This window comes from Mobula hypostoma, chromosome 11 (assembly GCF_963921235.1).
Source record: "Mobula hypostoma chromosome 11, sMobHyp1.1, whole genome shotgun sequence".
Classification (NCBI taxonomy): Eukaryota; Metazoa; Chordata; class Chondrichthyes; order Myliobatiformes; family Myliobatidae; genus Mobula; species Mobula hypostoma.
The window spans coordinates 115,882,452-115,908,542 of NC_086107.1; the positions used below are offsets into that span (position 1 = coordinate 115,882,452).

Here is a 26,091-nt window from a genome sequence, read left to right on the forward strand (position 1 = left end):
CCCGGAGATGAGGGGGGAGGAGGTAACAGAGGGGGTCTGGTGTAGTGAGGGAAGCGGGGGGTCGGGGAGAGAGGGTATCCCGGAGATGAGGGGGGAGGAGGTAACAGAGGGGGTCTGGTGTAGTGAGGGAAGCGGGGGGTCGGGGGTATCCCGGAGATGAGGGGGGAGGAGGTAACAGAGGGGGTCTGGTGTAGTGAGGGAAGGGGGGGGTCGGGGAGAGAGGCTGTCCCGGTGACGAGGAGGGAGTAGACTTTATGATTCTATTGTGGTTATTGGCTCCGAGAGAAGGGGAGGGGGTGATGCGGATGGAACGGTGACGGGAAAGGGAAATGGGGTGGAAACCCGGAATTTCCCTCTGTTGCGCCGCTCAGCCCCTTTGCCCCCTCCTAACCCATCTGACACTCAGACCAGTTCTCCTCAACTGCTTTATTGATCAGGATTGTGATTCCAGTGAATTTCCGGACTGAGGTTTTCCGCCCTCCTCCCGCAGCCCCTTTCTCTGCCGCTCTTACACTTCACACCCTTCCTCCTCCCGCTTCTCCCTCTTCCTCCCTTCCCCTTACCACTCCCCCTCCCAACTCTTCTCCCCTCCCCATCTCGTCCCTGATAATCCTTTCATCCTTGCACCACCACCACCCCCCACCCGTCACTCGGTGTCCCTGCCCCAGGCCGCTCGGTGCAGCTGATCAGCCGCAGTCAGCAGACGCTGCCTGTACTCGAGGAACTGGTAATTGCCGGCAGGAACCCCGGACAGCCCGTGGAGTAGCCCCCACCAGCAGCCCGCAATCACCCCCGTCGAGTCACTGTCACCTGCGGGGAGAGAGAGAGAGCAGGGAGTTAGAGAGAGACAGCGTGGGAGGGTTTAGAGAGAGGGGTATGAGGGGTTTAGAGAAAGGGGTAAATTATTTAGACAGAGGGTGTGGGGGTTGGAGAGAGGGGGTGTGGTTGGTGAGAAAGGGGATGGGGGTGTTGGGAGAGGGGGGTGGGGTTGTGGGAAAGAAGAGGTGGGGATCATGGGAAAGAGGAGGTGGGGATCTTGGGAGATGGGGTGGAGGGTGATAGGGTGGGGTGAGTGATACCATCAGTTAAAAAATTATGGTTCATGTAGGCACAGCAAGATCCCACACTGCATGCCCCAGCCACCTCCTCCCAGCAGGTGCCCTCTCCCCTCTTAGTTCATCACCTATTTACTCCCCCTCTCCCTCCCTGTCCCTCTGCCCCCTTACTCGCCCCTCCCTGTCCCTCTGCCCCCTTACTCGCCCCTCCCTACCTCCATGGAACATGCCCCATCCACAGAGTTGCTCCCAGGAGCTTGCTGCCCCCAACAGGGCCTCGTAGGCAATCATCGGGGCATCGTGTCCACTGCGGCCGGCCCAGTTCTCCAGGCTGAATCTCCGGTATTCCTGGTCCCTCTCCTGCACACCGTACGGATCCGGGAACCGGGGCGGCCCACGGCCTGTCTCCAGTCCCCTCTGCTTCAGGTACCTGCAGGTGGAGGTGTGGAGATCAGACATCTCACTTCCTCCTTATCTCTCCCTCCCTCTCACAGACCTGCCTCCACTCCCTTCTGCTGTTGAGGGAGGGGGGAGATCAGATGCCCCTCCCCTCCCACAGGCCTGTCTGCAGAGGGAGCTGGGGGAATATCAGATCCCCTTCACCATAACCTCAGTTACCTTAGGGTTGAGGTGTTGAGATCAGATACCGCACTGCCCCTTTATCCTCCTCTTCCCTCCATCTCCCTCCCCTCACTCCCCCACCCTCCTTTTCCCTTCCTCTCCCCTCCCACCTTCTTTCCATCTTCACTCTCCCTTCTTTCCTTTCCTCCTCCCCAAACCCCCCTTCCACTTCCTCCCTCCTCCCTCCCCCACCCACCTTTCCCCCTCCATGTCTGCTTCCTCCCCCCTTAAGCGGATGGAGGGAGGGAGTCAAAGGTAAAGGGACAGGGCAGAGTTATCGGCAGGACCTTTAACAGTGTTGACCTACTGAGGGATCCTGGGGACCCTGTGCACAGCTCCCTGAAGGTGACGACACAGGCTGACAGGGTGGTAAGGGAGGCGAACGGCGTGTTTGGCTTTATCAGACGGGGCACTGAGTTCAAGAGTCAGGACGTTATGTTGCAGCTTCATAAACCTCTGGACCGGCTGCATCTGGGTATTACATTTAGTTCTGGGTGCCCCACGACAGGAAGGGTGTGGGGGCTTTGGAGAGAGTGTGGGGTCTTTGGAGAGGGTAGGGGGCTTTAGAGAGGGTGTGGGGGCTTTGGAGAGGGTAGGGGGCTTTAGAGAGGGTGTGGGGGCTTTGGAGAGGGTGTGGGGGCTTTGGAGAGGTTGTGAGCGCTTTGGAGAGGGTGTGGGGGCTTTGGAGAGGGTGTGGGGGCTTTGGAGAGGGTGTGGGCGATTTGAAGAGGGTGTGGGCGATTAGGAGAGGGTGTGGGCGATTAGGAGAGGGTGTGGGGTCTTTGCCGAGGGTGTGGGGGCTTTGGAGAGGGTGTGGGGGCTTTGGAGAGGGTGCAGAAGAGGCTCACCAGAACGCTGCCTGGGTTTGAGGGCCAGAGCTGGACGGGGAGGTGGGACAAACTGGACAGAGGCTGAGGGGAGATCTGATCAAGGTTTACAAGATTATGAGAGACACAGAGAGAGTACATTCCCAGGGTGGAATGTGCAGTACTAGAGGGCCTGTATTCAAGGTAAGGGGGTAATTTCGATGGAGGTGTGCCTGGCGAGTGCTGTCTGACTGAGACACGTGAACGTACAGACTCTGGACTCGTGGCATTTAGAAGAATGATGGGGGATCTCATTGAATATTGAAAAGCCTAGATAAAGTATGCGGAGAGGATGTTTCCTACAGTGGGGCAGTCTAGGACCAGAGGGCACTGGTTCAGAACAGTGGCGAGATCAGAGATGAGGAAGAATTTCTTTGACTAAAGGCTGGTGAATTTGTGGAATTCATTGCCGTAGGTGGCTCTGGAAGCCAAGTCATTGGGTATACTTAAAGTGGAGGTTTAAAGGTTCTTGATTAGTCAGGGTGTCAAAAGTTACAGGCAGATGGCAGGAGAATGGGATTGAGAGGGAAGATAAATCAGCCATGATGGAATGACAGAACACACTCGATGGGCTGAATGGCCAAATCTGTTCCTATGGTCCAAATGGAAGGCTGAACAATCAAAAACCAGGAAAGTTTTGCATGCTTTTGTTTAGGAGAGATGACCAGCGACCTGGGGGGGGGGGGGTTATCTGAGGAGTCTGAGAATCGGGGGGGGGAGGGCGGTTTGATCTGAGACCAGTAGCAAGGGCTGCAGAATTGATGTTTTCACAAAACCCTTTCTCCGACCCCCTTCTCTCTTCCATTCCTCATTCTGGTTCCCTTCTCACTCCTTCTCTTCAGCCAACTCCCCATTACCGCCCTCTGGTGCCTCTCCCCCTTGCCTTTCTCCCATGGTCTACTCTCCTCTCCGATCAGAACCCTGCTCCTTCAGACCTTTGCCTTTTCCACCAACCACCACCCAATTTCTCACTTCATCCCTCTTCCCTACCCACCCACCTGCCCCTTCACCTGATCTCACCTTTCACCTGTCAGCTTGACCCCTTCCCCTGCCCCCCCATCTTCTTATCCTGGCTTTGACCAACTTTCTTTCCAGCCCTGATCTGATGAAGGGTCTTGGCCTGAAACGTTGACTGTTTATTCCCCTCCATAGATGCTGCCTGACCTGCTGAGTTCCTCCAGCATTTTCTGTGGGTTTTGCTCTGGATTTCCTGCATCTGCAGAATCTCTTGTAAGTCTGCGACTTGCTACGCTGCTTTCTGGGCCAAACTAAAGCAGGAAGAGGGTGATTGGAGGGGAGGAGCTCGCCAAGGTAGCAACACTGCAGCTGTAGACCTGCTCAACATCTGTAAGCTGTGAATTAGCACTTCAGGAAATCAAACCAGAGTGAAATTAGAATCGACATGAAGAATGTATCCCAAGAACTGAGATGCTCAGCAAAACTTTGTATTTATGGAGATGCCAACAACGTCCCACTGTCCATCCCATCCCATTTCGGTTGTGACATAGAACAAAATGCACAGGCCCTTCAACCCACAAAGTTTAACCTTCTCCAAAATCAATCTAACCCTTCCCTTCCACATAATCCTCCATTTTTCTATCATCCATGTGCCCAAGAGCCTCTTTAATGTCCCTAATGTATCTGCCTCTCCCACCACCCTGGCAATGCGTTCCACACACCCACCACTCTCTAAGTAAAAAAAAACTACTTGATATCCTCCCTATAACCTGAATGTGTCCAGTCACCTTAAAATTATGCCCCCTTGTATTAGCCCTTTCCACCCTGGGAAAAAGTCTCTGGCTGTCCACTTGACCTATGCCTCTTATCATCTCGTACGCCTCTATCAAGTCATCTCTCACCCTCCTTCACTCCAAAGAGAAAAGCACCAGCTCACTCAATCCATCCTTGTAAGACACACTTTCTAATCCAGGCAGCACCCTGGTAAATCTCCTCTGCACCCTCTCTGAAGTTTCCACATCCTTCCAATAATGAGGCAACCATATCTGAACACAATAACCCGTGTGTGGTCTGACCAGGGTTTTATAGAGCTGTGACGCTACTTTGCAGCTCTTCAACTCAATCGCCCGGTAATGAAGGTAAACACACCACAGGCTTTCTCAACCACGCTGCCAACCTGCACTGCAACTTTGAGGGGTCTATGGCCACGGACCCCAAGACCCCCCTGTTCCTCCACTCTGCCGTTAACCCTGCGCTGTAACTTCAGGATTCACTTTCCAAAGCGAATCACCTCTCACGTTGCTCAGAAACATAGAAACATAGAAAATAGGTGCAGGAGTAGGCCATTCGGCCCTTCGAGCCTGCACCGCCATTTATTATGATCATGGCTGATCATCCAACTCAGAACCCCGCCCCAGCCTTCCCTCCATACCCCCTGACCCCTGTAGCCACAAGGGCCATATCTAACTCCCTCTTAAACATAGCCAATGAACTGGCCTCAACTGTTTCCTGTGGCAGAGAATTCCACAGATTCACCACTCTCTGTGTGAAGAAGTTTTTCCTAATCTCAGTCCTAAAAGGCTTCCCCTTTATCCTCACACTGTGACCCCTCGTTCTGGACTTGCCCAACATCGGGAACAATCTTCCTGCATCTAGACTGTCCAATCCCTTTAGGATTTTATACGTTTCAATCAGATCCCCCCTCAATCTTCTAAATTCCAAGAGTACAAGCCCAATTCATCCAGTCTTTCTTCATATGAAAGTCCTGCCATCCCAGGAATCAACCTGGTGAACCTTCTTTGTACTCCCTCTATGGCAAGGATGTCTTTCTTCAGATTAGGGGACCAAAACTGCACACAATACTCCAGGTGTGGTCTCACCAAGGCCTTGTACAACTGCAGTAGTACCTCCCTGCTCCTGTACTCGAATCCTCTCGCTATAAATGCCAGCATACCGTTCGCCTTTTTCACCGCCTGCTGTACCTGCATGCCCACTTTCAATGACTGGTGTATAATGACACCCAGCTCTCGTTGCACCTCCCCTTTTCCTAATCGGCCACCATTCAGATAATAATTTGTTTTCCTATTTTTGCCACCAAAGTGGATAACTTCACATTTATCCACATTAAATTGCATCTGCCATGAATTTGCCCACTCACCCAACCTATCCAAGTCACCCTGCATCCTCTTAGCATCCTCCTCACAGCTAACACTGCCACCTAGCTTCGTGTCATCCGCAAACTTGGAGATGCTGCATTTAATTCCCTCATCCAAGTCATTAATATATATTGTAAACAACTGGGGTCCCAGCACTGAGCCTTGCAGTACCCCACTAGTCACCGCCTGCCATTCTGAAAAGGTCCCGTTTATTCCCACTCTTTGCTTCCTGTCTGCCAACCAATTCTCTATCCACATCAATACCATACCCCCAATACCGTGTGCTTTAAATTTGCACGCTAATCTCCTGGTGTGGGACCTTGTCAAAAGCCTTTTGAAAATCCAAATATACCACATCCACTGGTTCTCCCCTATCCACTCTACTAGTTACATCCTCAAAAAATTCTATGAGATTCGTCAGACATGATTTTCCTTTCACAAATCCATGCTGACTTTGTCCGATGATTTCACCGCTTTCCAAATGTGCTGTTATCACATCTTTGATAACTGACTCCAGCAGTTTCCCCACCACCGACATTAGGCTAACCGGTCTATAATTCCCCGGTTTCTCTCTCCCTCCTTTTTTAAAAAGTGGGGTTACATTAGCCACCCTCCAATCCTCAGGAACTAGTCCAGAATCTAACGAGTTTTGAAAAATTATCACTAATGCATCCACTATTTCTTGGGCTACTTCCTTAAGCCCTCTGGGATGCAGACCATCTGGCCCTGGGGATTTATCTGCCTTTAATCCCTTCAATTTACCTAACAGCACTTCCCTACTAACATGTATTTCGCTCAGTTCCTCCATCTCACTGGACCCTCTGTCCCCTACTATTTCGGGAAGATTATTTATGTCCTCCTTAGTGAAGACAGAACCAAAGTAATTATTCAATTGGTCTGCCATGTCCTTGCTCCCCATAATCAATTCACCTGTTTCTGTCTGTAGGGGACCTACATTTGTCTTTACCAGTCTTTTCCTTTTTACATATCTATAAAAGCTTTTACAGTCAGTTTTTATGTTCTCTGCCAGTTTTCTCTCATAATCTTTTTTCCCCTTCCTAATTAAGCCCTTTGTCCTCCTCTGCTGAACTCTGAATTTCTCCCAGTCCTCAGGTGAGCCACTTTTTCTGGCTAATTTGTATGCTACTTCTTTGGAATTGATACTATCCCTAATTTCTCTTGTCAGCCACGGGTGCACTACCTTCCTTGATTTATTCTTTTGCCAAACTGGGATGAACAATTGTTGTAGTTCATCCATGCAACCTTTAAGTGCTTGCCATTGCATATCCACCGTCAATCCTTTAAGTGTCATTTGCCAGTCTATCTTAGCTAATTCACGTCTCATACCTTCAAAGTTACCCCTTTTTAAGTTCAGAACCTTTGTTTCTGAATTAACTATGTCACTCTCCATCTTAGTGAAGAATTCCACCATATTATGGTCACTCTTACCCAAGGGGCCTCTCACGACAAGATTGCTAATTAACCCTTCGTCATTGCTCAAAACCCAGTCCAGAATAGCCTGCTCTCTAGTTGGTTCCTCAGGGTGAACTCCAACCTCCATTTAATGTGTAAAGATGAACTATGAGAATATTTTAATCTGAATAAGAGGGCCCTAATTCGGCAAGTTCTGGAAAGCTTGTAGGAATAGAGTCACTTCTTGAGTTAAACTCTGAACTTATGAGCAGGTGAGATTTCAAGTGCATGTAGTTGTGAGGTTAATATTTACAGTTTAAATGTTCAGATGCCCCTCAGCCTGGGCCCTCAGCTTTTAACATGGTGTCAATTAGCACAAAATCTTCACCAAAGGAGCTGCAGGCTACCCACTGCCTCTGACGTTTTAAATGACCTTTTACGATCTTACCCTCATGCTCAAATGGCCAAGAGGCCGTCTGGCATTTTGGCAAAAGAGCTACTCATGGGCTACACTTGAAAGTATTAAAGCAATTAAAATTAACAAGAATGTTTAGTTTTGTGTTGTGGTCACTGTGAGTTGAAGAGCCCGTTCCAGTCGCAGGGGCCAGGCATTCTGTGTGGAGAATGCACTCACCACCTCCACTTCTCGGGGAAGAAGTCCCAGGCGTCGAGGTTCTGCGGCACTTCCACCCCACTTGAGCGGACGTACTCCTGGGCAAGGGGCAGGGTCTCGAGGAGGGCCGCACCCCACTCCTCCGGTGGGCGGCCCTGTACTGCAAATGAGGTGAAGAGCGCAGAGGTGAGAGCACCTAGGTACCCTGGAGAGGGGGAAGAGAGAGAGAGAAAATCAGAGAACATTAGAGTGAGAGAGAGAGGGTCAGAGAACATTAGAGTGGGAGAGAGAGGGAGAATGTTAGGGAGGGAGGAAGAGAGAGAGAATGGAGAAAAAGGAGAGTGGCAGGTTAGAGAATGAACAAGTTGGGCAATCCATCCCAGAGCTGAGTGAAAAGAGCTACTTTTTAATCAGGACAGCAAACGAGAGTTTAAAGGCAGAGTTTTGCAGCAATCTCTCTGAGTTGAGGAGTGACCAGTCAGCACGAGGGAGTATCGTGAGCAATCTTGGGCCCCTTATCTTAGAAAGGGTGTGCTGAAACTGGAGAGGATTGAAAGGAGGTTCGCAAGAATGATTCCAGGGTTGAACGTCTTGTCATATGAAGAGAGCTTGGTGTCTCTGGGCCTGTATTCACTAGAATTTAGAAGAATGAGGGGTGACCTCATTGAAACCTTCCCAGTAGTGAAAGGCCTTGACAGAGTTGACGTGAGGAGGATATCTCCTATAGTACGGGAGTCTAAGACCAGAGGACACAGACTCAGAATAGAGGGGTGTCCTTTTAGAATGGAGGTGAGGAGGAATTTCATTCCCCAGAGAGTGGTGAATCTGTGGAATGTTTTGCCACAGGCAGCTGTGCAGATGCTCTTCCTGTACATTTAAGGCAGAGATTGATAGATTCTTGACTGGTCAGGGCACGAGGGGACACAGGGAGAAGGCAGCAGATTGGGGCTGAGAGGAAAATGGATCAGCCATGAGGAAATGGTGGAACAGACTCGATGGGCCGAATGGCCCAATTCTGCTCCTGTATCTTCTGGTCTTATGAAAGAGAGGGAGAGAGGAGGCAGAAGTGAGGTGATGGGGAGGCAGAGGGCAGGGGAGTGGGAGAGGGTGATGTGGAGGGGAACAGGATGTGGATGGGGAGGGGGGTTGTGAAGGGGAGGGGGGTTGTGGAGGGTGAGGGGGCTGGGGAGGGGGTAGCGAGAGGAGTGGGAAGGGCGGGGGATGTGGAGAGGATGGGGTAGGGGGTAGGGGAGAGGGGAGGGTGGTAGGGGAGGGAATTAGCGGGGGAAGGTGGTGGGGAGGGGAGGAGAGACAATAGGGAGGAGACTGGGAGTTTTATCCCAAAACTGACCAGTGGGGCCAATGAGGAGTGTGGAGAGCTAGGGGAGGGAGGGAGGTTGGAGGGGGAAAAGCAGGATGGGGGAAGAGAGGGGGGAGGTGGGAAGGGAGAGGGGGAGGAGAGAGGAGGTGGGAAGGGAGAGGGGGAGGGGAGTGGGGGAGGGGAGTGGAGGAGGGGTGAGGGAGAAGTCTAGGAATTTTATCCCCACACTGACCCATAGGGTGAAGGTGAGGAAGGTGGAAAGCTGGGGAGATGGGGAGGGGGAGGGGGAGATGGGGAGGGGGAGATGGGGAGGGGGAGATGGGGAGGGGGAGATGGGGAGGGGGAGGGGGATGGGGAGATGGGGATGGGGAGATGGGGATGGGGAGATGGGGATGGGGAGGGGGAGATGGGGAGGGGGATGGGGAGATGGGGATGGGGAGATGGGGATGGGGAGATGGGGATGGGGATGGGGAGATGAAGATGGGGATGGGGAGGGGGAGATGGGGAGGGGGAGATGGGGAGGGGGAGATGGGGAGGGGGAGGGGGATGGGGAGATGGGGATGGGGAGGGGGAGATGGGGAGGGGGATGGGGAGGGGGATGGGGAGGGGGATGGGGAGATGGGGATGGGGAGGGGGAGGGGGATGGGGAGGGGGATGGGGAGATGGGGATGGGGAGGGGGAGATGGGGATGGGGAGGGGGAGATGGGGAGGGGGAGATGGGGAGGGGGAGATGGGGAGGGGGAGGGGGGAGAAGGGTTTAGTCCAGAACGGACCGGTCGGATGATGGTGGGTCATCCTCCCACTCTCCACACTGACACGAATCAGGTCCGGCAGCTGCGATGCCCTTGGGAACCTGGTGGATGGGGAACAGACAGTAAGACCCAGATCCCTCCATACCTCACCCCCAACTCTGCTCTCTCCCCCCCCCACCCCTCTCCCACTGACAGCCCGACACACAGGGCTTGTCACTGCTACTCCTCACGGCCATCACCCCCCCACTGACATCAGCCCTGCCCCCCCATCAGTCGGATACACATGGCCCTCACCCCACACCCACCCTTCCTCCCCTCCTCCAATCTCTAACTCCACCCCCAGTCTCCCCCCCCGACCTGAGCCTGATTCACATGATCCTCTCCCTCCCCTGTTGTCCATCCGTCCTCACCCTCTCCCAACCCCCTCCGTCCCCCCGCCACCCCCGGCCCCGTCCTGCTGACCGGAGACCGATACACATGCTCCTCATGGCTGCTCCACACCCCTGGGCCCGGGGGTTAAAGGGGATATGGTGACCTCCGACCTCTGCAGGACGCAGCTGTGATGTCCCTGCGGAGGGAAGAGAACCAACACTGAGGGGGTGTCAGGTCTAAAATGGGAGCGGGGAGAGACAGGGGTGAAGACACATTGAGTGTCTGAAGGGTAAAGAGATTGGGACAGTTGTTTGGGGAGGGGGAAAGAGAGAGAGTGACAATAGACAATAGGTGCAGGAGTAGGCCATTCGGCCCTTCGAGCCAGCACCGCCATTCACTGTGATCATCGCTGATCATCCACAATCAGGATCCAGTTCCTGCCTTATCCCCATAACCTTTGATTCCGCTATCTTTAAGAGCTCTATCCATCTCTTTCTTGAAAGCATCCAGAGACTTGGCCTCCACAGCCTTCTGGGGCAGAGCATTCCACATATCCACCACTCTCTGGGTGAAAAAGTTTTTCCTCAACTCCATTCTAAATGGCCTACCCCTTATTCTTAAACTGTGACCTCTGGTTCTGGACTCACCCATCAGCAGGAACATGAACCATAGAACCATAGAAACTACAGCACAGAAACAGGCCTTTTGGCCCTTCTTGGCTGTGCCGAACCATTTTCTGCCTAGTCCCACTGACCTGCACACGGACCATATCCCTCCATACACCTCCCATCCATGTATCTGTCCAGTTTATTCTTAAATGTTAAAAAAGAACCCGCATTTACCACCTCGTCTGGCAGCTCATTCCATACTCCCACCACTCTCTGTGTGAAGAAGCCCCCCCTAATGTTCCCTTTAAACTTTTCCCCCCTCACCCTTAACCCATGTCCTCTGGTTTTTTTCTCCCCTTGCCTCAGTGGAAAAAGCCTGCTTGCATTCACTCTATCTATACCCATCATAATTTTATATACCTCTATCAAATCTCCCCTCATTCTTCCATGCTCCAGGGAATAAAGTCCTAACCTATTCAACCTTTCTCTGTAACTGGGTTTCTCAAGTCCCGACAACATCCTTGTAAACCTTCTCTGCACTCTTTCAACCTTATTTATATCCTTTCTGTAATTTGGTGACCAAAACTGAACACAATACTCCAGATTCGGCCTCACCAATGCCTCATCATAACATTCCAGCTCTTATACTCAATACTTCGATTAATAAAGGCCAATGTACCAAAAGCTCTCTTTATGACCCTATCTACCTGTGACGACACTTTTAGGGAATTTTGTATCTGTATTCCCAGATCCCTCTGTTCCACTGCACTCCTCAGTGCCTTACCATTAACCCTGTATGTTCTACCTTGGTTTGTCCTTCCAACGTGCAATACCTCACACTTGTCTGTAGTAAACTCCATCTGCCATTTTTCAGCCCATTTTCCCAGCTGGTCCAAGTCCCTCTGCAGGCTCTGAAAACCTTCCTCACTGTCTACCACACCTCCAATCTTTGTATCATCAGCAAACTTGCTGATCCAATTTACCACATTATTATCCAGATCATTGATATAGATGACAAATAACATTGGACCCAGCACTGATCCCTATGGCACACCACTAGTCACAGGCCTCCACTCAGAGAAGCAATTCTCTACCACCACTCTCTGGCTTCTTCCATCGAGCCAATGTCCAATCCAATTTACCACCTCTCCATGTATACCTAGCGACTGAATTTTCCTAACTAACCTCCCATGCGGGACCTTGTCAAAGGCCTTACTGAAGTCCATGTAGACAATATCCACTGCCTTCCCTTCATCCACTTTCCTGGTAACCTCCTCGAAAAACTCCAATAGATTGGTCAAACATGACCTACCACGCACAAAGCCATGTTGACTCTCCCTAATAAGCCCCTGTCTATCCAAATGCTTGTAGATTCTGTGTCTTAGTACTCCCTCCAATAACTTACCTACTACTGACGTTAAACTCACCGGCCTATAATTTCCCGGATTACTTTTCGATCCTTTTTTAAACAACGGAACAACATGAGCCACTCTCCAATCCTCCGGCACTTCACCCGTAGACACCGACATTTTAAATATTTCTGCCAGGGCCCCTGCAATTTCAACACTAGTCTCCTGCAAGGTCCGAGGGAACACTCTGTCAGATCCCAGGGATTTATCCACTTTAATTTTCCTCAAGACAGCAAGCACCTCCTCCTTTTTAATCTGTACAGTTTCCATGGTCTCACTACTTGATTCCCTCAATTCCATAGATTTCATGCCAGCTTCCTTAGTAAATACAGATGCAAAAAACCTATTTAAGATCTCCCCCATGCTTCCTGCCTCCAGCGTGTCCAATCCCTTAATAATCTTATATGTTTCAATAAGATCCCCTCTCATCCTTCTAAATTCCAGAGTATACAAGCCCAGTCGCTCCAATCTTTCAACATATGACAGTCCCGCCATCCCGGGAATTAACCTTGTGAACCTGCACTGCACTCCCTCAATAGCAAGAGTGTCCTTCCTCAAATTTGGAGACCAAAACTGCACACAGTACTCCAGGTATGGTCTCAACAGGGCCCTGTACAGCTGCAGAAGGACCTCTTTGCTCTTGTATTCAATTCCCCTTGTTATGAAGGCCAGCATGTCATTAGCTTTCTTCACTGCCTGCTGTACCTGCATGCTTGCTTTCAGTGACTGATGTACAAGAACACCTAGATCTCGTTGTACTTGATTTCGGGGGTGGGGGGAGAGAGAGTGGGGAGGGGGAATAGCATATGAAAGGATCTCACCAAGGATGCTGGTGGGTCCCGGCTTCCTGCCCTCCATGTCCTTCATCGCTTCCACATATCGCAACGCCAATTCCTGCATGAGATCATCGCCCTCCTTCCCTGTGGGACACAGAACGAAGCTTCCTCAACTCCGTCCCATCACACACCCCCGGGGTCGGACACAGACAAAAGCTCCCTCCACACCATCCCATCACACACTCCCGGGGTCAGGCACAGAGTGAATCTCCCTCCACACCGTCCCATCACACACTCCCGGGGTCAGACACAGAGTGAATCTCCCACCACACCGTCCCATCACACACTCCCGGGGTCAGACACAGAGTGAAGCTCCCTCCACACTGTCCCATCACACACTCCCGGGGTCAGACACAGAGTGAATCTCCCTCCACACCGTCCCATCACACACTCCCGGGGTCAGACACAGAGTGAATCTCCCTCCACACCGTCCCATCACACACCCCCGGGGTCAGACACAGAGTGAAGCTTCCTCAACTCCGTCACATCACACACCCCCTGAGTCAGACACAGAGTGAATCTCCCTCCACACCGTCCCATCACACACTCCCGGGGTCAGACACAGAGTGAAACTCTCTCCACACCGTCCCATCACACACTCCCGGGGTCAGACACAGGGTGAATCTCCCTCCAGACCGTCCCATCACACACTCCCGGGGTCAGACACAGAGTGAATCTCCCTCCACACCGTCCCATCACACCCTCCCGGGGTCAGACACAGAGTGAATCTCCCTCCACACCGTCCCATCACACACTCCCGGGGTCAGACACAGAGTGAATCTCCCTCCACACCGTCCCATCACACCCTCCCGGGGTCAGACACAGAGTGAATCTCCCTCCACACCGTCCCATCACACACTCCCGGGGTCAGACACAGAGTGAAACTCCCTCCTCATTTTGGAATGAGGGTACATCGGGACTGCGTCAGGAATCCCCATGTCGGAGCAGTTGTACTCTGTTTGCGTGGAGCCACTCCTGTGGCTTCTCCGTAAGAGGCTGACGGGTTTGTTTCTACGAAGACCAGACATGCAGGTCGTCCTTTGCAGCTTCAGAGCTGTGTCAGACGTGACCATAAGCAGCACCGGGGCCCCACAGCGGATTGTATTGGCTCCCTTCCTGTTTACCCTGATAAAACACTGAGTCATGTCATCCGCAGAAATTCTGTGATGACTCAGCAGTAGTTGGGTATATAAAGGGAGGACGGGAGGGTGATTACAGGGCCCTGGTGGAGAACTTTGTCAAACAGTGCAAGCTGAATCATCTGCAGCTCAGCATCAGTCAGACAGAGGAGATGGTGATGGAGTTTAGGAAAACTAAGCCTGCTCAGCTCCGTTACTATTGATGGCGAGGACGTGGATGTGGTGAGGGACCTACAAGTACACCTGGGGGTGCACCTGGAAGACAGATTTGAGTGGAGCACCAATGCAGAGGCTGTGTACAAGAAGGGCCAGAGTCGCCTCTACTTCCTGAGGAGACTGGGGTCCTTTGGAGAATGCAGGCCTCTCCTTCACATGTTCTACCAGTCTGTTGTCGCCAGTACAATCTCCTATGCAGAGGTGTGCTGGGGCAAGGGCATCGACATGGGTGATGCCAACAGGCTCAATAATCTGATTAGAAACTTTGGCTCTGTTATAGGAGTCAAATTGGCTGTGGTAGAACAAAAGACCCTATGGAAAATCCTGTCAATTCCGGACAACATTTCTCACCCTCTGCACGACACCTTGGAGCACTTTTAATAATAGACTAAGACAACTGTACTGCTCCACAGAGTGCCATAATGAGGTCATTCCTACCCTCGGCCATTAGGCTCTATAGTGAGTCAACCTAAAGCCAGGAAAATGATGGCTCCCTCCTGTTAGACTGTTTGAGGTAACTTATTTTTCATGCTTTCTACCTCTCTTCTAATATTTGTATATCTGTGCACCTGTAATGCTACTGTGACACTGTAGTTTCCGTTGGGATCAAAGTATCTATCTATCAATGACATCCTCCTCACAGACACTGTTGACTTGCAGAGGACGCTCGGCCGCGCCCTCTGCAAGAGCCAACTGGGGAAAGTGCTCTGCTCTTTTGGTGGGTTGGCAGTGGGAGGTCTCCCTGCCAGAGGGGTTAAAACCGTTTGTATGTAACACCACGCATCCCCTCTATCTGGGCTCCACTGATGGGGCCTGTCTGGTGAACTGGTGGGACTTAGAGATGAACGTCTCTGCCTGGCTGAGATGCTGGTCAGACCTCCTTTGTACGATTTCATGCCGGGGAAGGCCGATGGTCATAAATCAGCTGGTAGCTTCAATGTCCAAGCACTGCTGGTCACTCTGTTCCCACCCATTGCTTTTGTCAAGACCCAGAAATGGTTGGTAGACTTCTTCTGGAGTAACAGAAGAGACTGGGTCCCTGCTGTGGTGCTGAGGCCACTCAGCTACTGGTGAGTGTTATAAACACAAGGGATTCTGCAGATGCTGGAAATCCAGAGCAACACACGCAAAATGGTGGTGTTCTGCAGGGGTCGGTGTTGGGACCACCTCATTCTAAGCTGTATATCAATGATTTAGATGATGGAATAGATGGCTTTGTTGCCAAGAGTGCAGATGATATGAAGATTGGTGGAAGGACAGGTGGTGCTGAGGAACCAGGCAGGGTGCAGAAGAACTTAGATAGACATCCTTTATTGATCCCGAGGGAAATTAGGTTTCATTACAGCTGCACCAATCAAGAGCAGAGTACAAACATAGCAATACAAAACCACAAACAATCGAACAATAATATGCAAACCATGCCAGACGGAAATAAGTCCAGGACCAGCCCATCGGCTCAGGGTGTCTGACCCTCCAAGGGAAGAGTTGTAAAGTTTGATGGCCACAGGCAGGAATGACTTCCCATGACGCTCAGTGCTGCATCTCGGTGGAATGAGTCTCTGGCTGAATGTACTCCTGTGCCTAACAGTGTAAATGATGTTACACGCCAACGTCGGGTTGGTGGGTGGGGGGAGGGGTTAGGGTTGTGGGCAAGAGACTGTCAAATGAAATACAATGTTGGAAAATGCGTGGTTATGCATTTTGTAATAGAAATAAATGTGCAGACTATTTTCTAAATGAGGAGAAAATCCAAACATCTCAGATGCAGAGGGACTTGGGAGTCCTTGTGCAGAACACCCTGAAAGTTAACTTGCAGGCTGAGTCAGTGGTGAGGACGGCAAATGTAACTTCTGCATTCATTTCAAGAGGTCGAGAATACAAGAGCAGGAATTTGATGCTGAGACTTTATAAGGCACTGACGAGACCTCACCCTGAGTATTGTGTACAGTTTTGGGCTCCTCATCTTAGAAGAGATGTGCTGGTATTGGAGAGGGTCCTGAGGAGGTTCACAAGGATGATTCCAGGAATGAAAGGGTTATCATACAAGGAACGTTTGATGGCTCTGGGTCTGTACTCACTAGAATTTAGAAGGATGAGGGGGGATCTAATTGAGACCTTTTGAATGTTGAAAGGCCCAGACAGAGTAGATGTGGAAAGGATACTTCCCATGGTGGGGGGATCTAGGATAAGAGGACACAGCCTCCGGATAGAGGAGCATCCATTTAAAACAGAGAAATTTCTTTAGCCAGAGGGTGGTGAATGTGTGGAATTTCTTACCACAGGCAACTGTGAAGGCCAGGTCATGGGGTGTATTTAAGCAGAGCTTGATAGGTTCTTGATTGGACATGGCATTATAGGGAGAAGGCCAGGGAGTGGGGCTGAGGAGGGGAAGAAAGGATCAGCCATGATTGAATGGCAGAGCAGACACAAATGGCCAAATTCTGCTCCTATGTCTTATGGTCTATGGTCTAAAATACTGAAGTAACTCAGCATCTCTGGATAAATAAACAGCCCAGGTTTCAGGACAAGACCCTTCTGAGGAAGAGTCTCAGCCAGAAACATCAACTGTTTATTCCCCTCCGTTGGTGCTATCTTGCCTGGACAAACATGTGCTATCTGACCCTGACCCGGGTGGACGTGTTCTATCTGACCCTGACCCGGGTGGACGCGTTCTATCTGACCCTGACCTGGGTGGACGTGTGGTATCTGACCCTGACCCCGATGGACGTGTTCTATCTGACCCTGACCCGGGTGGACGTGTTCTATCTGACCCTGACCCGGGTGGATGTGTGCTATCTGACCCTGACCCGGGTGGACGTGTTCTATCTGACCCTGACCCCGATGGACGTGTGGTATCTGACCCTGACCCGGGTGGACGTGTTCTATCTGACCCTGACCCGGGTGGATGTGTGCTATCTGACCCTGACCCGGGTGGACGTGTTCTATCTGACCCTGACCCCGATGGACGTGTTCTATCTGACCCTGACCCGGGTGGATGTGTTCTATCTGACCCTGACCCGGGTGGACGTGTTCTATCTGACCCTGACCCGGGTGGATGTGTGCTATCTGACCCTGACCCGGGTGGACGTGTTCTATCTGACCCTGAACCCGATGGACGTGTGGTATCTGACCCTGACCCCGGGTGGACGTGTGGTATCTGACCCTGACCCGGGTGGATGTGTGGTATCTGACCCTGACCCGGGTGGACGTGTTCTATCTGACCCTGACCCGGGTGGACGCGTTCTATCTGACCCTGACCCGGGTGGACGTGTGGTATCTGACCCTGACCCCGATGGACGTGTTCTATCTGACCCTGACCCGGGTGGACGTGTTCTATCTGACCCTGACCCGGGTGGACGCGTTCTATCTGACCCTGACCCGGGTGGACGCGTTCTATCTGACCCTGACCCGGGTGGACGCGTTCTATCTGACCCTGACCCGGGTGGACGCGTTCTATCTGACCCTGACCCGGGTGGACGCGTTCTATCTGACCCTGACCCCGATGGACGCGTTCTATCTGACCCTGACCCGGGTGGACGTGTGCTATCTGACCCTGACCCGGGTGGACGCGTTCTATCTGACCCTGACCCGGGTGGACGCGTTCTATCTGACCCTGACCCGGGTGGACGCGTGCTATCTGACCCTGACCCGGGTGGACGCGTGCTATCTGACCCTGACCCGGGTGGACGCGTTCTATCTGACCCTGACCCGGGTGGACGCGTTCTATCTGACCCTGACCCGGGTGGACGCGTTCTATCTGACCCTGACCCCGATGGACGCGTTCTATCTGACCCTGACCCGGGTGGACGTGTTCTATCTGACCCTGACCCGGGTGGACGTGTGGTATCTGACCCTGACCCGGGTGGACGTGTTCTATCTGACCCTGACCCGGGTGGACGTGTGGTATCTGACCCTGACCCGGGTGGACGTGTTCTATCTGACCCTGACCCGGGTGGATGTGTGGTATCTGACCCTGACCCGGGTGGACGTGTTCTATCTGACCCTGACCCGGGTGGATGTGTGCTATCTGACCCTGACCCGGGTGGACGTGTGGTATCTGACCCTGACCCCGCTGGACGTGTTCTATCTGACCCTGACCCGGGTGGACGTGTTCTATCTGACCCTGACCCGGGTGGACGTGTTCTATCTGACCCTGACCCGGGTGGATGTGTGGTATCTGACCCTGACCCGGGTGGACGTGTTCTATCTGACCCTGACCCGGGTGGATGTGTGCTATCTGACCCTGACCCGGGTGGACGTGTTCTATCTGACCCTGACCCCGATGGACGTGTGGTATCTGACCCTGACCCGGGTGGACGTGTTCTATCTGACCCTGACCCGGGTGGATGTGTGCTATCTGACCCTGACCCGGGTGGACGTGTTCTATCTGACCCTGACCCCGATGGACGTGTTCTATCTGACCCTGACCCGGGTGGATGTGTTCTATCTGACCCTGACCCGGGTGGACGTGTTCTATCTGACCCTGACCCGGGTGGATGTGTGCTATCTGACCCTGACCCGGGTGGACGTGTTCTATCTGACCCTGACCCCGATGGACGTGTGGTATCTGACCCTGACCCCGATGGACGTGTGCTATCTGACCCTGACCCGGGTGGATGTGTTCTATCTGACCCTGACCCGGGTGGATGTGTTCTATCTGACCCTGACCCCGATGGACGTGTGGTATCTGACCCTGACCCGGGTGGACGTGTTCTATCTGACCCTGACCCGGGTGGACGTGTTCTATCTGACCCTGACCCCGATGGACGCGTGCTATCTGACCCTGACCCGGGTGGACGCGTTCTATCTGACCCTGACCCGGGTGGACGCGTTCTATCTGACCCTGACCCGGGTGGACGCGTTCTATCTGACCCTGACCCGGGTGGACGCGTTCTATCTGACCCTGACCCGGGTGGACGCGTTCTATCTGACCCTGACCCGGGTGGACGCGTTCTATCTGACCCTGACCCGGGTGGACGCGTTCTATCTGACCCTGACCCGGGTGGACGCGTTCTATCTGACCCTGACCCGGGTGGACGTGTTCTATCTGACCCTGACCCCGATGGACGCGTTCTATCTGACCCTGACCCGGGTGGATGTGTTCTATCTGACCCTGACCCGGGTGGATGTGTTCTATCTGACCCTGACCCGGGTGGACGCGTTCTATCTGACCCTGACCCGGGTGGACGCGTTCTATCTGACCCTGACCCCGATGGACGTGTGGTATCTGACCCTGACCCCGATGGACGTGTTCTATCTGACCCTGACCCGGGTGGACGTGTTCTATCTGACCCTGACCCGGGTGGACGTGTGCTATCTGACCCTGACCCCGATGGACGTGTGGTATCTGACCCTGACCCCGATGGACGTGTTGTATCTGACCCTGACCCGGGTGGACGCGTTCTATCTGACCCTGACCCGGGTGGACGCGTGCTATCTGACCCTGACCCGGGTGGACGCGTGCTATCTGACCCTGACCCGGGTGGACGCGTTCTATCTGACCCTGACCCGGGTGGACGCGTTCTATCTGACCCTGACCCGGGTGGACGCGTTCTATCTGACCTTGACCCGGGTGGACGCGTTCTATCTGACCCTGACCCGGGTGGACGCGTTCTATCTGACCCTGACCCGGGTGGACGCGTTCTATCTGACCCTGACCCGGGTGGACGCGTTCTATCTGACCCTGACCCGGGTGGACGTGTGGTATCTGACCCTGACCCGGGTGGACGTGTTCTATCTGACCCTGACCCGGGTGGACGCGTTCTATCTGACCCTGACCCGGGTGGACGCGTTCCATCTGACCCTGACCCGGGTGGACGCGTTCCATCTGACCCTGACCCGGGTGGACGCGTTCTATCTGACCCTGACCCGGGTGGACGCGTTCTATCTGACCTTGACCCGGGTGGACGCGTTCTATCTGACCCTGACCCGGGTGGACGTGTTCTATCTGACCCTGACCCGGGTGGACGTGTTCTATCTGACCTTGACCCGGGTGGACGTGTTCTATCTGACCCTGACCCGGGTGGACGTGTTCTATCTGACCCTGACCATTCCAGTGGCATGGAATGCAAGGTAACTGGGGACACTTCATTGCTGCTACCTTCCTCCACCCTCACTGCCATTGTACTCCCTGGAATTTAGAAGAATGAGGGGGGATCTCAGTGAAACCTACCAAACGCTGAAAGGTCTAGATAGTGTGGACATGGACAGGATGTTTCCTACAATGGGGGAGTCTGGGACCAGAGGGCACAGCCTCAGAATAGAGGGATGTCCCTTTACAATGGAGATGAGGAGGAATTTATATAGCCAGAGGTAATTGCCCCAGATGGCTGTGAGGCCAAGTCACTGGGAATAGTTAAAGCTGAGTTTGATTGGTTCTTGATTAGTCAGGGCATCAAAGGTTATGGGGAGAAGGCAGGAGACTGGGGTTGAGAGGGAGAATAAATCAGCCATGATGGACTGGCAAGGCAGACTTAATAGAAACATAGAAAATAGGTGCAGGAGTAGGCCATTCGGCCCTTCGAGCCTGCACTGCCATTCAGTACGATCATAGCTGATCATCCAACTCAGAACCCTGTACCTGCCTTCCCTCCATAACCCCTGATCCCTTTAGCCACAAGGGCCATATCTAACTCCCTCTTAAATATAGCCAATGAACTGGCCTCAACTGTTTCCTGTGGCAGAGAATTCCACAGATTCACCACTCTCTGTGTGAAGAAGTTTTTCCTCATCTTGGTCCTAAAAGGCTTCCCCTTTATCCTTAAACTGTGACTGAATGGCCTAATTCTGCTCTTATGTTAAGACGTAAGAGGTAGTAACAGGACCTCCTGATCTCAGAGAGGTCAATATACATGTAATGGCAGAGAGTTTAGTTAACTCATGCAACACACATCAAAGTTGCTGGTGAACGCAGCAGGCCAGGCAGCATCTCTAGGAAGAGGTACAGTCGACGTTTCAGGCCGAGACCCTTCGTCAGGACTAACTGAAGGAAGAGTTAGTAAGAGATTTGAAAGTGGGAGGGGGAGGAGGAGATCCGAAATGATAGGAGAAGACAGGAGGGGGAGGGATGGACAAGGGAGTCGCGTAGGGAGCGATCCCTGCGGAAAGCAGAGGGGGGGAGGGAAAGATGTGCTTAGTGGTGGGATCCCGTTGGAGATGGCGGAAGTTACGTTAACTATTGTGTGAAACTCTCCCAAACTGCCCAGTCTGCCGCTTGGTGAGGTCAAACCAAACACAGACATGCCTTCATCCCGGGTGAGCGGGCCCTGATAAAAAACACAGAAGGAACCACTGAGTACTGGGTGGGAAGGTCGGTATCAAGTGCTGTTAATTAGCAGCTGGGCGGTGAAAGCAGAGATAAATGTGCGAACGCACGCCAGCCACTGCAAGCGAGCTAAAGTTGTGTCTGACGAGTACAACAGGCTCTGTGCTCAGTCCGTCTGTGAGTTCTGCCCCAGCCCTACACTGCTGGGCTACAGTGAGAAAATTACTAACCAGCCAGACGATGTCGCACAGAATCATTAACTACTGCACACCACGTTTAATCTGATGTTTCTGTATTCCCACCCGATTTGTCTGATTGACAATGTTGTTGCAGTGATGACACAGCCAGTGCCTTACAGAAAGCCACAGCAGAAGAGGCCTCCACGCACAGGATGGTTCTGCAAAATCGTACAGCATTTGATCTCTTAGCAGTGGGGGGGGGGGTGAAAGGAATGCCTACCTACATACCCGACAACTTCGAAGACATAACTAATTTAACTGATGATGTTCATAAAGAAGCAGCTAAGATCCATCAAGCAGATGGAGGGAATTTGTTTGACAGGATTCAATTAAATCCGGGAAACTGGGGTTGCTTGATATTACAAGTCATAATATTCACAATGGAGCATCTTATCACAGCTCCCTTCATGACTTGTACAAATACCATCGTTAACAGAACTCTGCAAACTAACCTGAGTGAATGCACAAAAATACTACTTCCCAGTGGCCAACCATTTAATTCCTATTCTCATTCGGATATGACTGTCTATGACCTCTTCCTCTGCTACGATGGGGCCACTCTCAGGGTGCAGGAGCCTCCAACCTGATGGCACGACATTGATTTCCCCTTCCGGTAAAAAATATTTCCCTTCTCCCCTCCCTCTTCTTGTATTCCCCCCTCTGGCCACTTCCCTCATCTCACTTCTCCCTGATGCTCCTCCTCCTTCCCCTTCCCCTATGATCTACTCTCCTCTCGTATCAGACTCCTTCCTCTCAGGCACTTTATCTTTCACGTCCAATTCTTTACTCATTTCCATAGACAGCCTGAGATCCTCCAGCACTTTGTGTGTGTTACTCAAGGTATACCAACTCATAAATACCAATGAACCTGACTGACATAATTCTATAAACACCTTTTGATCAGTCAGGGTGAATTTTTGATTAAGGTTTATACTTGATGTGGGCAACACAAGTTTTTCTGCCTCTGAAAATTTTTGATATAATGATTCGAAATGTGTTATTTAGAATCAAAGGAGGGAATGTTGCAACGGAGAGTTGACTTGTTATTTTCTTGTAATTTAACATTCCTGTAATCACTTCTGTCTTATATAATCATGCTGAGATACATCCGAGGATGCACTGGGACATATCATCAGTGATGTAACCCGGGGTCATCATGTGTTTATGGTCGTTCAACATTAAACACTCTCACCCAGGTGACCCAGCCAGGGTTGATCAGGCCCTGGCTTGAGTCCCAGTAGCATTGGTCCATGGGCTGCATCTCTTGATACATAACCATCTGAAGGCTCACTCAGTAGCCTTGGTGACGGTCCTGATGACTCTTCTTTGCATCCCCTGTAATGCTTAGGACAGAGTAGGTTCTACACATGAGCAGCCAGCAAAATATCCACCCCCGACCTCTATAGGCTCACATCATTCTCTCCACCTGACCCTGGTACTGCTCTACCAGCTCCTGGTATTTGGCTTTCTTACATTTAAACATCTCCTCAATCCGGTCTTCCCAACAAAATGTCAGTTCTATCATGACCACCTGCTTTGAGGTTTCTGACAGAATCAATCATCTAGGCGTGTTTAATTGTTCAGGGAAATTCCAGCCATTATGGTATAACTGCTTCGAAGTTCTCCTGCAATAGGTGCCACATCACCTGTACCTGCCAATTTCAGAGGTTAATTATGGTCACTGCAATATTGTCATTTTACACTCGGACCTGGTTTCTGCGAGACGACAACTATCTCTTTATTCTCTGATTGTTTCCTCATTCCTTCGTTTCAGCAAAACAATTGTACACAACAGGTTTATGCCTCATTCCCGATTCTGAACATCTTCATCACAAAAAACAGCAACATACAACACATCACACACTCCCGGGGTCAGACAGAGTGAATCTCCCTCCACACCATCCCATCACACACTCCCGGGGCCAGACACAGTGAATCTCCCTCCGCACCGTCCCATCACACACTCCCGGGGTCAGACACAGAGTGAATCTCCCTCCACACTGTCCCATCACACACTCCTGGGGTCAGGCACAGAGTGAAACTCCCTCCACACCGTCCCATCACACACTCCTGGGGTCAGGCACAGAGTGAAACTCCCTCCACACCGTCCATCACACACTCCCGGGGTCAGATACAGAGTGAATCTCCCTCCACACCGTCCCTTCACACACTCCCGGAGTCAGACACAGAGTGAATCTCCCTCCACACCGTCCCATCACACACTCCCGGGGTCAGACACAGAGTGAATCTCCCTCCACACCGTCCCATCACACACTCCCGGGGTCAGACACAGAGTGAATCTCCCTCCACACCGTCCCATCACACACTCCTGGGGTCAGGCACAGAGTGAAACTCCCTCCACACCGTCCCATCACACACTCCCGGGGTCAGACACAGAGTGAAACTCCCTCCACACTGTCCCATCACACACTCCCGGGGTCAGACACAGAGTGAATCTCACTCCACACCGACCCATCACACACTCCCGGGGTCAGACACAGAGTGAATCTCCCTCCACACCGTCCCATCACACACTCCCGGGGTCAGACACAGAGTGAATCTCCCTCCACACCGTCCATCACACACTCCCGGGGTCAGACACAGAGTGAATCTCCCTCCACACCGTCCCATCACACACTCCCGGGGTCAGACACAGAGTGAAGCTCCCTCCACACCGTCCCATCACACACTCCCGGGGTCAGACACAGAGTGAAACTCCCTCCACACCGTCCCATCACACACTCCCGGGGTCAGACACAGAGTGAATCTACCTCCACACTGTCCCATCACACACTCCCGGGGTCAGACACAGAGTGAAACTCCCTCCACACCGTCCCATCACACACTCCCGGGGTCAGACACAGAGTGAATCTCCCTCCCACAGTCACTGACCTGAGTTCAGAGCCTCTGCTGTGGCAAGATGTAACACAGTGTCATCACTAACCCTCCAGTCGGGGAGACGGACTTCAATGGCAGAGACACCCCCCAGCTCGACAAGCTCCTGGTGAATCTGGGGACCACTCTCACAGTATTCCCATCGTTGGTTCCGGTATCCAAGCGAATCGCCTGCCGCACTGAGCAACATGGAGGCTCGGTAGCGTTCCACGGAGGCCCTGGATGGGGGGGGGGGAGTCAGTGAGGGCAGACGGAGAGAGAGCCAAAGTGAGGGGGGTGTAGAGAGTGAGGTGCAGAGAGAGTGGGAGACAGGTGGGGAAAGGGGGGAGGAATAGAGGGGTGGAGAGAGTGGGGGGAGGGGAGGGGAAGGGAGAGAGGGGGAAAGAGTGGAGGGGAGAAGGGAGGGGAAAGAGAGTGGGGAGGGGAAAGAAAGTGGGGAGGGGAATGAGAGCTGGGGGGAAGAGTGGGGAGGGGACAGAGAGGGGAGGGGAAAGAGTGGGGGGAAGAGGAAGAGAGCAAGGGGGAAGAGCGGGGAGGGGAGGGGAAGAGAGCGGGGAGGGGAGGGAGGGGGAGGGGAAGAGAGCGGGGAGGGGAGGGAGAGGGAGGGGAGAAATGGGACGGAGTTGGAGGGTTGTGGTGTAGAGAGAGCAGGGAACGTGAGAGGGCTGAGTTATGTCACCCCCCCCCCCCAGCAAACTCACGGAGTCTCGGCCGACATATCGGGACGTCTCGGCGGATCCCCGGAGCTGCGGCCGGCTGTGTCTGTCTGTCTGTCCGTCCGAGTGTGACGGTCCGTCAGCCGCCCGCCTCCCCCTCCTCTCGCCGCCGACCTTTACACCGCGACAGCCAGCTGACCCTGGAACCTGATCCGCGGGCGGGTTGGGGACGGGAGGGGAAGGGAGGGGAGGGGGGGAGTCACACAGACCCAGGAGAGAGGAGAGGAGGGGTGGGGAGGGGGGGGTAACAGACGGGGGGGTGGGGAGGGGGAGTCACACAGACCCAGGGGAGAGGAGAGAGGAGGGGTGGGGTGGGGAGGGGAGGGGGGATCACACAGACCGGGGGGTGGGGGAGTCACACAGACCCGGGAGAGAGGAGAGGAGGGGTGGGGAGGGGGGGGTTACAGACCGGGGGGTGGGGAGGGGGAGTCACACAGACCCAGGGGAGAGGAGAGAGGAGGGGTGGGGTGGGGAGGGGAGGGGGGATCACACAGACCGGGGGGTGGGGGAGTCACACAGACCCGGGAGAGAGGAGAGGAGGGGTGGGGTGGGGAGGGGAGGGGAGAGTCACACAGACCAGGGAGAGGGGGAGGGGAGGGGTAGTCATACAGACCGGGGGGAGCGGAGAGGAGGGGTGGGGAGT

At 53.0% G+C, this 26,091-nt stretch overlaps 1 protein-coding gene across 1 annotated transcript; it reads right to left on the reverse strand.

Moving 5' to 3' along the window:
* Nucleotides 1–590: 590 nt before the first annotated feature.
* Nucleotides 591–25,587, reverse strand: adprh (ADP-ribosylarginine hydrolase). Its single transcript, XM_063063032.1, has 8 exons — nucleotides 25,434–25,587; nucleotides 24,730–24,950; nucleotides 12,965–13,063; nucleotides 10,217–10,322; nucleotides 9,776–9,855; nucleotides 7,703–7,886; nucleotides 1,271–1,485; nucleotides 591–810 (listed from the first exon to the last, which is right to left on the reverse strand). Exons 1-8 carry the CDS (start codon nucleotides 25,448–25,450, stop codon nucleotides 647–649), a joined length of 1,086 nt encoding a protein of 361 aa, XP_062919102.1. The 5' UTR covers nucleotides 25,451–25,587; the 3' UTR covers nucleotides 591–646.
* Nucleotides 25,588–26,091: the final 504 nt, after the last annotated feature.